General features: G+C 35.3%; 1 protein-coding gene across 7 annotated transcripts in view; it reads left to right on the top strand.

Moving 5' to 3' along the window:
• The window catches only part of APAF1 (apoptotic peptidase activating factor 1), a 39014-nt gene that overhangs the window by 14781 nt on the left and 11367 nt on the right, over positions 1–12866 (top strand). For 4 of the 7 annotated variants that reach the window (XM_082308202.1, XM_082308198.1, XM_082308200.1 and 1 more), the window contains 10 exons: positions 986–1099; positions 1692–1870; positions 3791–3917; positions 5997–6122; positions 6781–6912; positions 8859–8984; positions 10103–10264; positions 10575–10703; positions 11496–11621; positions 12486–12605. In XM_082308202.1, coding sequence (XP_082164328.1) covers positions 986–1099; positions 1692–1870; positions 3791–3917; positions 5997–6122; positions 6781–6912; positions 8859–8984; positions 10103–10264; positions 10575–10703; positions 11496–11621; positions 12486–12605 — 1341 coding nt within the window. Of the gene's footprint in view, positions 1–985; positions 1115–1691; positions 1871–3790; positions 3918–4523; positions 4616–5996; positions 6123–6780; positions 6913–8858; positions 8985–10102; positions 10265–10574; positions 10704–11495; positions 11622–12485; positions 12606–12866 lie in introns of those variants that run through there. The other 3 variants (XM_082308201.1, XM_082308203.1, XM_082308204.1) reach the window with 3 other exon arrangements.

Genomic DNA, 12866 nt, shown 5'->3' with positions numbered 1-12866 from the left:
GTGCAGTTCTGGGCCCCACAGTTTAAGAAGGATGTGAAGGTCCTTGCATGCATCCAGAGGAGGGCAACAAAGCTGGAGAAAGGGCTGGAAGGCAAGTCCTGTGAGGAGCGGCTAAGGACTGTGGGCTTGTCTAGTTTGGAGAAAAGGAGACTGAGGGGTGACCCCATTGCTCTCTTCCTGAGGAGGGGAAGTGGAGAGGGAGGTGCTGAGCTCTTCTCCCTGGTATCCAGTGATGGAACATGTGGGAATCGTTCAAAGCTGTGCTAGGGGAGGCTCAGACTTGACATTAGGAAGCATTTCTTTACCAAGAGGGTGGTGAGACACTGGGGCAGGCTTCCTAGAGAGGTGTTCAGTACCCCAAGCCTGCCAGTGTTTGAGGCATTTGAACAATGCCCTCAGTAACATGCTCTAGCTTTTGGTCAGCCCTGAAGTGGTCAGGCAGTTGGACTAGGTGATCATTGTAGGTCCTTTCCAACTGAAATAGTGTATTCTATTCTAATAATTCTGTTTGTAGTTTCTGATTGCCTTTTAAGGAGCTTTCTCATTTTTAAGTGAAACACAACTATACCAGATCTTTTTGTTTTCATTCAAATTCAGCATCTGTTAGGAAGAACAACAGGTCACTATTAGCAGAGTGATCTTTGACAGACTGGACTAGAAGAAGCTTTTTCAGAGTTGTATCTTAAACCAGGTCTTGTGTGCTATGAAAGTCAAGATTTGCTTTGTACCTCCATCCCTTCTTTCACTAGCTGTATCAAAGAGTAGTCCTTTGCATTAAACCAACAAGCTTAGCCTTCTATACCCAGAATTTTCATACCTGATCGAGTAAGATGCAGGAAACAGAAAACTGCCTAAGTTTTTAAGGGGACACAATTGTCCCAAAGCATATTAAATGCCTAATGTATTTCCTGTGCTTTTCTTTTTACCTTTAAGTAGATTCTGTTGTGGAACTCATGCTCTGAACTTAAATTTGTATTTCTTGTAGGAACTCCATGATCTTATGTTTTCTTTAGATTGGATTAAAGCTAAAACAGAATTGCTAGGGCCTGCTCATCTGATTCATGAATATGTAGAATATAGTTCAATCCTGGATCAAAAGGTATGATACTAAAAGGTAAATGATTAGTCTGTTCAAAATATATTTTTCCATGTTTAATTGCATTTTGTTGGATGTATGCATATATGAGAGAGATATAGGAACCTTAAAAAACTGAAACATAAAAACAGTACCAAGTTAAACTTTAACTTGGAGAAGAGAAAAATTAAGAAAACTTAGTTTTCAGTTTTAGTTGTAACTTCAGTGTGTACCCAAGTAATTGACCATGGAACTCAATTAACTAAGGTGAACAACAATAACTAATGGTGGGTTCATATGGTACTCTGCTTTTGAGGAGGGGTAGAATTTTGTTCATCACTTGGAATAGTCTTTCTGATACTTCACACTGACTGCTTATTGAGTAAATCACTGTTGCCAATATCCTTTATTTGAAAAATAAGGATAATATGCTTTCCTGAATAGGATAATGAAATATTTCAGTCTATGAGATGTACTTGCTAGTAGAACTAAATAGAAAAATAGAACTAAGTGCTTCTGTAAGAATATTAGCTGTATAGAAAATTTAAAAAGCAAAGAGCACTTATGAAATAAATCCACTTTTGATGTTATCAAATATTATCTGCTCTGTACATAGAATAGCACAGTACGTGAGAACTTCCAGGAATTTCTGTCTTTAAATGGGCACCTTCTTGGACGGCAACCGTTTCCTGACATTATACAGCTGGGTCTTTGCCAACCAGAGACATCAGAGGTGTATCAACAAGCCAAGCTACATGCTCAAAGAGAAACAGGAGCATTTTACTTGGAATGGATGTAAGTAGCTGCATTCAATCTGCTGATATGCTCATCCCTTGATCCAAGAAAATACTTTAATGTACACCTAAATACAATGTATGTCTAATATAAGGACCTTTTTAAGAACTGCTCTGTTTTTTCTGGGGCAAGAAAGTGAAATAATTTTCAAGAACTTATGGGAGGAGGGGAACTCTGGATATGTAAGGCCACAAATTAGTAATAATTACATGTGAATGTATTCCTCTCTTTCTTTCTTTCTGTACTCAACGATTGTTCCTTTTAAGTAACTATACAAAGATGAAAGTAAGATACTTTGAAACTTCTCTAAATACATGGATTTGGGGGCGCTTTTTTGAAATAAGTTAGAATTGTAGTGCAAGTATTGGGTATGTTACAGTATGGTTTTAGGTTTTCTAGTAAAATGTACACTTTAAAAAGGAGAGCATTTGTGTTAACTTGCAAAGTTTTTGAAAGTAGCAAGATGGGAAATACTAAAAGGCTCTGTCATCTCTACCCAATCTTGAAATTTCTCCTATTTAAATAATTGTTTGCTGGTTTCATATTTTTGGAAGTTGTTTAAGGAAAAAATATACATATCAAAACATTTTTCCAGCATAGTTCAGTAGCTATCTGACCATGTAACTGTCTCTGTTAGATTCTTCTGTTTGGTGTTTCTGTTCCGATATCTGCAGTACTTGGTGGTAAAAAACCAGAATGACTCAATGTCAGGTAATTATGGTAATAACCAGGCAGATTAATCCAGGCATACTTGAATTCAGGTCTTCTCTTTGAATATTTGGCTATTTCATTTTGCATAGCTAACAGAATTCTAACAAAAATGCTTGGCAGTTGCACAATTCAGGAGAGTCAATCTCCAGGTAGTTCAGGGCTTTCACCTCGGATGTGGGAGACTTATGCTGAAGAACAGAGTGAACTTATGACTGAAATCAACAGAACAGACTCATATGTTTTTTGTCTCCCATCCTAGGGCAAGGTTCTAAAAATGGTTTGTAGGATATGTAGGTGGATACACTGCTCTCTTGGCCAGCAATTTTAGCTTTATTAAAATACAAAAAAAAAATATGTTGCCTTAGATGAGTCAGTATTTTGCAGTGAAAAATTGCTTTCGTTCCAAAGCGCAGCTACTTTGAGATGTTTTACCCATTATTTAAATGCTAAGCCTGAAGATTGAAACTGGTAATGATCAAAAGTTGAAGTACATTGTTTCATTTTGACTCTAGAAAAAAATTAATCTTGTAACAATCTATTCATCACCAAAAATCATCTTATTACAGTGACAGCTTTCTGTGTTACGATCTAGCTAAACAGGATGATTATGATTGCTACTAATTCTAAGTTTTTGTTAAAGTGAGGCAAGAGTAATCTAAGGTGTGTTAGATTCTGTGCTTAATCTCTGATTGAAATGCAGTGATAGTCGTAGATTTCATTTAAGTATCTAGTGATAAGAATCGAGTCATTGCTGTGAAAATTAAGTATACTAAGATCTAAACAAATTTACAAGTATTTTTGAGTAGGCTTGAAAAGGAACCTGCAGGAGAACAAGAATTCTCAGGAAAAAATTTATATTTGGAAATAGTGCATATCAGATCATAAAATGTCATCAGGCAGTCTGTGTCTTACTTTATGGGCAAAGCTGTTGCACTGCATCATGTTAATTTCTCATGCATGTATTATCTTTCTTGATCTCTAAGCTGTAATATTGGAGTGCAGTAAAAACTCTGAGTGAATGTTGGAATTTGTTTCCCTTATTACTTCAGTGGAAAGGCTGAGAAGTAAGGTATAGTCGGTTGGTTGGTTTGTTATAAAGCTTGCTGCTCAAGGTGTGTGAAAAAATGTTATCTTTTTATAGAGGATTTTGACTAATAAAAAGGTACTATGAAATCCTACTCATCTAAAATCAACTGTCTTACCCTGTAGAAACAAAAAATCCTTGAAAAACCTCTACCGTCTGGTTGTTCGTCCACATAGAGATGCAGTTTATCATGCCTGCTTTTCTAAGGATAGACAAAGAATAGCATCATGTGGAGCTGATAAAACACTTCAGGTAAGATACGTATGCATGAGTGAAAAGAGATGCTGTGTACTATTTTGGTAACATTTGTTAACAGTCCTTTCGCTTTTCTTGTGCTGTTATGTAGAGATAGAAAGGATCTAGAACATACTGGAGACAAATGATTGAGCAGGATGTATTATTACACAAGCATCAAGCTGCATGTTTAGAATAGTAAGCATTATCTTCTAGTTCAAAAGCTAAACTGTGTGATTTCAGGGTTTATACCCTTACCAGTGTAATACATGAATGTGAAACGCCTTTTAATGATACAAAAAAGCTCACAGCCTAAGTAATGCGCCCCAGCGTATTTAATACTTGCCTAAAAAATGTTATTTCCAGTCACAGTAGACCTTCTACAGAACGGAGAAACAGTAAGACGTTCTAGTTATAGCTTTACTATTTCCATGGAATGGTAATGGACATTATGCTACTTTGGTGCTTAATTAGTAAATTGTCATATGCAAAAGAAATAAATCTGGGGAGAAAAATGAACCCCTGAAGTTGAGGACAGTATTAGTTTGGAAACGGGCCCAAAGTGCTTAGGAAATGGATTAGGGGAGACAGAGAGGAAAGTGACTAATATAAATTTGCCAGCAGTCTGCCTGGAGGGGAGCCAGCCAGCTCTCAAGAAAACTAGCAATCAGCCAGCCAGTAACCTGGTAAAGTATCCGTATTCCAGACAGCCAAAGGTAAGGGAAAAGAACAACTTTTCTGCAAGCCTTTGGTATTGTTTTGGGTGCTTGATAAGTTGAATACTAAAGTAATAATATTAGTGGTGCTTAGTTGCTGTTCATTTGGCTACTTAATGTGGTGTTATTGTGGTTTTATTTATTTATTTTTTTTGCTGGCTTCTACAGTATTATGATCATGGCATCCACTTAAGGAGATGCCTGGTGGATGTACCCATTTTATGCTGTGCTGAAGTTACTGTGCTGGGCTTCTGTATTTAATGGCCTCATTATTGACACTGCAGATTGCTTATTTTTCCCTTCATTTTCTGCCCAAAAAAGTAAAATCTGTGGATTGTGATTGCATTTAAACTAAACTTTTGTTGAAGAAGTAATAGGAAAATTAGCAATAATCCTTTTTCATTGTTTAGCTTTGAACTTATTCATGTTTTTTCTAATAGTTACCTAAGCTTTTCAGTTTTCAAGGCTACTTCTACTGTTTCTATAAAATAAAAAAATAATGATTGCTACATTAAGAACAGATATTCTGCAGAATTTACTGTAAATGTAGATTTTCTGTTACTTCAGTATTTATGTTCTTATTTGAACAAATACCAACCATTTCATTGTCATTGATATTCCCATTCAATGAAAAAGGAAAAAACAGGGACTTCACAACTGCAGTATCCCGAACGCTGCTGTAAAGAACACTTTGTGATTTGTTTTAATAATTAAGAATATGTAACCTAAGGAGGAAAGGGAGACCTGATTTCCCCCCTGCATCACCCCACCATTTTAAAGTTAAATCCCAGAATTTTGGGAAATTGATTAATATGTGACACTTTTCCTCATCTGCCTTTTTATTGCCTATGACTAGCTCAAGACTGAGACTTCTGTCATCCTGTATGACTTTTCACTACTTCTTTTTTCTAGTTTGTCCCCCAAATCATCAATTGCTGCTGAAATTCTTACTTTCCACAGAAGGATATCATATATACATAAACCTGGAATTGGTAGTTTTAAGAATAGTTTAGATTTTGTTAATAGGTACAGTGTTTTGCAGTACTATTAAAAAATACTGAGAAAGGACATGGATTTAGGCTTGAAGAGTGAGGGTAGAAAAAGTCGTTAATGAAACACACATTGCATACAGAAATATTTTTTTTAAATCAGTTTTCACTATTTCTCTCCCTAACAATTTCTATCATCCTTACAAAATTGAAGCTCAAATTAAATATTTTTATAATTATTGTGTTAATTTCCCTGAAATTATAAATGCTTTCAAAAGTAAACCATTTTTATGAAGAGCTTATATAAAGAGAGCTGTTTGAGAGAAAACAAACTTATATTTGTGTTTTAAAATTGTATGTGAGTTACAAGATTTTATTGTTTATTGTTTTAGGTGTTTAAAGCAGAAAGTGGAGAGAGACTCCTGGAAATAAGTGCCCATGATGATGAAATACTTTGTTGCGCTTTCTCTGCAGATGGTGAATTTGTAGCAACTTGTTCAGCTGATAAAAAAGTGAAGGTAAGGAAATGGGCAGCAGACAATTTTTTTTTCAAATTAATAATCCTAATTTCATTTTTAACCAACTCAGGCAGAGCAGATTGTTAAGACTAAAGGTTTTTTTAACTGTCTTAAATCTTATGTGGATACTTCACTACTTAACCAACCGACAAACAGAAAAGCCCCACTTGTTACATAACGTAAAAGATGCTTAATGTTAAGATCATACTTACAGAAAGATGCGTAATGTTAACATCATACTTACAGAATTACCACTTATTTTACTTGTATTATCAGATGATTCTTTTTAAGTAGAACATAATGTGTGAGTCCAATCCTGTCCATCACATGAGATGAATGTATCCATAATTCTTTTTTTTATGTTTTTTTTTTTTTTCTGTTACATGTAAATTATTTGGAATTTTTAATTCCTCGGTATTGTAGCAAAACCTTCGTGAAATTCCAGTATTTATCAGATTCTAATCTGAATGATGACCTTTCCTCTCATAACTTCTTGTAATTGTAAATAAATATGCTTTCCCTTTTATCTTCAAAACATTTTTGAGGTGTTATTAAGATGTTTTAGGCCTTTATCTGTATTTCAACATAGTTTAGATTTTTTAAATTAAGTACTTTAAATACATTTAAAAGTCTTTTTTCATTCTTCAATTCTATCTAGATCTGGAATTCAAGAACAGGCCAGTGTAGGTGTGTATATGAAGAACACACAGAGCAGGTCAATTGCTGCCAGTTCAATAACAGAAGTGGTCAGTATCTTTTAGCCACCTGCTCAAACGACACTTTCATCAAAGTAAGTGGAAAAGGTTGAGATTATTCTCATGCTGCTTATCATAACAGGATAATTATTGATGTATAAATATGTTTAAACACTATAAATTAAGTTTTTTTTAATGAGCCTGGTAGAAGAGAGACGGCAACAGAGTAAGAGTACTGACTACAGCTCTGTAATCAGATTTCAACAAGGCAGACCAGGAATGTTTGCGCTCAGCGAAGGAGAATGGGCAAGTCCTCTATTGGTAGGGCATGAAGGTGAGGGCTTTGGCAAAGCTTTTGGAGGGTGGAATGGGAATGGGAGCATATGGGAGTGAAATACCTGATTAAAAACAGCATAAGAAAAATGAAGACAGAAATTTAGGGTTGAAAACATTAATAACGTAAAAAACTGGACGTGGAAAGATTGGGGGGGGGGGGGGGGGAAAGCACTATGGAAGTGTAGCAAGTACATTTTTTTTATTAAAATGGTTGGACATAATAAAGAAATGAAGGTGGAAGCCAACAAAATAACAGTAATCAAAGCAAGAGGTTTGTCAGGTTAACCAGCTGGCACTGTTCAGATTGGGAGGCAGTATGTATACACAGAAAGAACAGAAACCAGGCAACTGAAGTCTGCATCTGAGGGAAGGGGGAAAACAGAAGAATCAAGTAAGACCTAGATTGTGGCAAATAAGAGTGCAATTTCACAGTACAACTAAGCAAATCATGTAGTTAACTGACACTGAAGATGATGGTCCTACTGCCCTGGCTGCATATTCTTGCCTTTGTTGCAGTGCATGTGCTGATCTGCAGTGGTATGGTCCAAGGAGCCAACTTGGCAAAACCCTCTGTTTGGTGGGATTGGTTTTCTGCTTGTTTAGTTCCCTGTAGTGGCTGAATCGTCCAGTTCCAGTGCAAGAGAACTGTTGCGGGTAGACAGCAAGGAGTGAGATTGTTAGTGGGGGGGGGCAACTGTCTCTTCCAGCTGTAGCTAGCAGGATGTGAGGTGTTTTAATTGTAATGTGAAGTCTCATCTGAAGAGGTCTTGCAAGAGCTTCTGTTTGTGTGTAAACCAGAGGTAAAATACAGTTACGATCTGATGTCAGGGTGGAAAGAAGAGGCTTTCATGCTGACCTCCTGGATGTCTCAGGAGATGCATTTGCTGTCTGAGACTGACACCTTGGAACAGGTAGATTTAGAAGGGACTTGTTTAAAATGATGATTTTTATACTGTAAATGTGGTTAAGATTTTAGACAGTGTTTGACACTTTCATGAGTAATGAATAACAGAACTGAAGTATGCACAGTAATCCAAAGGGCCTGATTTTTTTTAGAGAACACCGTACAAGTGACTATTCTTGTTGAGCTCTCACTTGAACAGTCACATGCATGATTTTTTTTTTTTTTTTCTGTAGGAGAAAGGGAAAAAAAATTGGAAACAGAGAATGGAAGTGTGGGCTATAGGCTTGGAAAATAGTGTGTGTCACAGGGGTGGGGAGGAGGAGCCCTTAACAAAAAACCATGGAACGTTCTTTTAACTTTGTTAGTGTTGATGTGGCAGGAATGATATTCAGACTGTCCAAGACTAACCTGAGGGACTTCATTTTTTTTTTTATGTATAAGCCACATAAGTCTGAACTTCAAAGTTGAAAGGGAATAGAGGCAAGAGGAAGCTTCTTCCTCAGTCTGAGGAAACTTTCCGTAACTTTGTGCCATTCAAGGGCCTTGTCTGCACTGTACAGAAAGTTTAACTAACTAGTTCTATGTAATTCTGATGTTAATAGTTTTCATGCACATTAGCAGATGGAGGTAAATTGTGGGGTAGCCTGGGGCGCAGGATCAAGTCCATGAGCATGTGGGTAAAACTAAGAAAAAAGAATTGAGGTTTTGGTTGCCAGTGCATGATTTTGAGAAGAACATGAACAATTTGTCTTTGAATAATCCATGAATATAATGATATTTATATGTTTATTTCTCATGCAGCTTTGGGATTTGAACAAAAAGTATTGTAGAAATACGATGATGGGTCATGTAAATTCCGTCAGTCACTGTAGATTTTCACCAAATGATGAGTATGTTGCTAGCTGCTCAACAGATGGAACAGTAAAGGTACGCAGTGTATTTTTAAATCAACTGTTTGTTTTGATGATGGATTTTTTGTTTTATAAAATGCAAAATATGTATAAGAAAACTCTGTGTCTGCATGGTCAGTTTTAATGAATTAAATACTGAAAGAGTTGATTATTGGTCCCATTTTTAATGCAAGATTTTGAAATGAATTGTCCAGTACCAGGGAAAAACAGTTGGGTGCCTGTAGTTGTAAATAAATCCTAGCTAGCATCATTTTGAATCCTTTACTTTTCACCATCTTTTTTTTCCTTCCCCCCCCCCCCCCCCCCAATGTACTTAGGGGAAGAAACTTGGGGGAGGGAATGAAACTTGTTTAAAAAAAAAAAAAACAAACCACTTTTAGATTAATTGAAAGTTCTGTCATCTCTGAAAATGAATATCAGTAGACATAAAAGTTAAAAGCAATTTCTATGTGCCATTTTTCACGTATGCACTAGAAGAGACTTGAGAGGTTTATGTTTTGTTTTTCCTCAGAAAGTAAATATTCTTTTTATTGCCATTGGTTGCAACAGAACTATGCTATTTCAGAATTGCAGTTCTTAAAACACTGTTATCTTTCTGTAGAGTTGCTAAATCAGGAAAGAAGAGTTGCTGTAGTTGTCATTCAGAAGGAAAATTGTAGTGGAGGGAACAGAAATATTCAGTAGACTTTTGACAGGTGTCTCAATGAAATTAGGGTGCAAAGTTAGATGTATACCAGATTTCTCATGGTGAGCGGGCTTTTAATAGAGTTGCAGAGCAGGTGTTATTTTTGTTTTTATTCTTCTGTTAAGAGACAGTATTGTAGCTGGAATGATAGGAGGGAAAAACCCAGGGAGAGTGCTACTCTTTGTTTTTTTTGGTTTTGTTGGGTTCTTTTTCTATGTTGGTTGTTTTTTTTTGTTTGTTTGTTTGGTTGGTTTTTTGTCTAAGCTGTCTGGGCTTGTGAATATTCTAATGCTATTTCTTGACTGGGAAAAATAGCAAAGGATTTTTTGTATTCTATCCCCATCTTCCTTCTTCCTTAGAAGTGGTTGGGAGTTAGCTCTCCCCTGTTGTATCCTGTATCCACATCAGTAAAAAGAGATTTTGTGTATTTCCTTTACTTTTTATTGCAGCTTTGGGAAGCGCGCTCAGCAAATGAACTGAAAAGTATTGAGATAAAAGATTTCTTCAAAAATGCAGATGAGTCACCAGATGATGTGGATGTTTTAGTAAAATGTTGTGCTTGGTCCAGAAACGGTGACATGATTTTGGTAGTTGCCAAAAATAAGCTTTTGGTAAGTACCTCACTTCAATAATTTTCTTGAGGTAGTATAGAGTCATAGAATGGTTTGGGTTGGAATGGACCTTAAAGACCATCTAGTTAGAAATTATGATTAAAGATAAAATTCTAGGCCATTAAGATGTTTCAAATAGAAGGTGCCTGGTTTCAAGTGTGTGTAAAGTAAAAATATGTGGGCAACAAACTTGTTGACCAAGAGAAACACCTTCTAAATTCAAGAATGTATGCTGTTGAGCATATAACCTATTTGTGTATAGTGAAGTCATACAGACTGGGTGCTAACTGATGTAATTATGTGTTCACAGCTTTTTGATGTTAAAACATGCAATTTGTTAACTGAAGTCATCGTAAGTCATCACAGTACAATCCAATACTGTGACTTTTGTCCTGGTGATGAGTTAGTAGCAGTTGCTTTGTCTCACTGTTCTGTTGAGGTAAGTGATTGTCTTTGCTAGAGTATACCAGGAAAGACTATTTGTAATATAAAATGTTATGTTTGTCTTAATACTTTCTTGTATGCAGAGGTAAAACAAACATAGCTATTTTAGCAGGCTTTCAATGTACTTCATTCTTTTTAATAGTTTGTTTCTGAAATGTAAAATATCAATTGGGAAATAACGTTTCGAAGTTGTACATTCGTTTTGAACAACACAACTCACATTTACATAAAAAGACTAGGCTACTAAATTTCTTTAAAGTTACTGTTGTCACTCTCATGAGTATAGGCCTTCCCATTGCTTAACTCAAACAAAACCCCCTCTCCTTCTATATGCTGCTACAGAATATGGCAACTCATTACAAAGGAATAAAACAGCTAGAATGAGTTTGTGATTAGCACAGCTAGAGTAAGCCTGTACAAGTATCAGTTTTGGGGTTGTTTTTTTTTTTGTTGTTGTTTGGGTTTTTTTTGTTTCTGCACTCTACATGGTCAGTTGAACTTGTGTGTGGTCTTTTGTTGTTGTTTTTTCATTGTGAGTGATTTTTAATTTTCTCCCCCCGCCCCCCCCCCCCCCCTTTTAAAATTATAGCAGTCAAAGAGGCTGCTGATTCAATTTCCCTGACCATCGAAATGTGATAAGCAGGCACAATTCTTGTTACACCTGATTTCAGAATGAAAAGAAAATATTAGAAGAAATAGTAATTAAGTATACTACTTGTTTTGCACTGTTTTCCCTGTAAATGCCATCTAAATCCATTTGAGTTCTTCCTTCATATTTTTGTTGTAGTTATGGAATATTAAATCTTTATCGAAAGTAGCATATTGCAGGGGACACATGAGCTGGGTTCACTGTGTGACATTTTCACCAGATGGATCTTTATTTCTAACATCATCTGATGACCAGACAATACGCGTAAGACGACATCTTTCTTTTTCGAAAAATGTGTATTTATATAGATATTATTAAGTTATTCATTTAAGGAATAGGTTATTATAAAATTACATAATATATTATGTTTATATTATATATGATATATATTTAGTATTTATGTATGTTTATAAATTTAAATATTTTTTATAAAATTATAAAATTATATATACAGTAAAATGAACTGGCTTTTTCACTTCATTTACCGTATATCTAAATTTACTGTATATCTATATGATTTTATTAAGTCCAGTGACTGTTCAAGAGTAATTGTAACCTCCTATTTTGTTTTAGATTTTATCTGAATCAGGAATTATGAAGTTTTTTTTGAGGATCCTATCAGATTTGATATTACTTTCATTGTTAGATATATTTGCATGTTAATATTTAGGATAGATTTCTGTAATTGTAATGCCTCATTAAAACCTGTCAAAGTAGAACTATCATTTACCAAAGTAACCTTTCCTTTTCTCCCAAGTTAATACTTACATTCTTGGAATTTTGAAAGCAGTTAAAGTATAGAAATCTGTACTTTGTATTTTTTGTAATTGGATTTTAATGCTCTTCTTTGCATGAGAAAATTGTGGACTTTATAGCTATGACCCTAAACACAGGGAAGTCTGCTAGTCAGCCTGGAAAAAATTAGTTCTGTTTCATTTTTTGGAATCACTATAGTAATTGCACAACTTTCCCTAGTAAATAAAAATAGCAGAAGCATAATTTTCGTGGATTTAAAAAAATCAGTGTTACTTGCAAGCTTATAAGACTTTGGTTTACAGGTACTCTTACTCAGTAAGTTTTATATCTTGTTCTTTAATAAAACTAATGAAATACTGTGTTCTTTAACAGATTTGGGAAACAAAGAAGGTGTGCAAGTCTTCTGATGCAGTGCTAAAAAGTGAACTAGATGTTGTATTTCACAATGATGAAGTGATGATTTTAGCAATTTACAATCAGAAGCATTTACAAGTAAGCCGTATTTCTCAATATGTTAGTACATTTGAATGTTATCTGCAAATCTCAATTGGAAATGGAGGAAGCACTGAAAGAACTGCTTGTTCATGGCTTTCAACAGTTGAATCTGTAGCAGATGACTCTTAATGTATGATAACATTTTTATATTTAGAGGCTCTGCCTGGTTTAGTAAGCAAAAAATGAAGTTTGAGGGGAAATTTCCACATAGATGCCAAAACTAAAGCTGGATGCAGAGGAACAAAACTGTTTTCTCTT

This window comes from Platalea leucorodia (assembly GCF_965183815.1).
Source record: "Platalea leucorodia genome assembly, chromosome: 4".
Lineage (NCBI taxonomy): Eukaryota > Metazoa > Chordata > Aves > Pelecaniformes > Threskiornithidae > Platalea > Platalea leucorodia.
The sequence above is the reverse complement of the archived record's forward strand: the minus strand, read 5'-3'. Positions and strand labels throughout refer to the sequence as shown.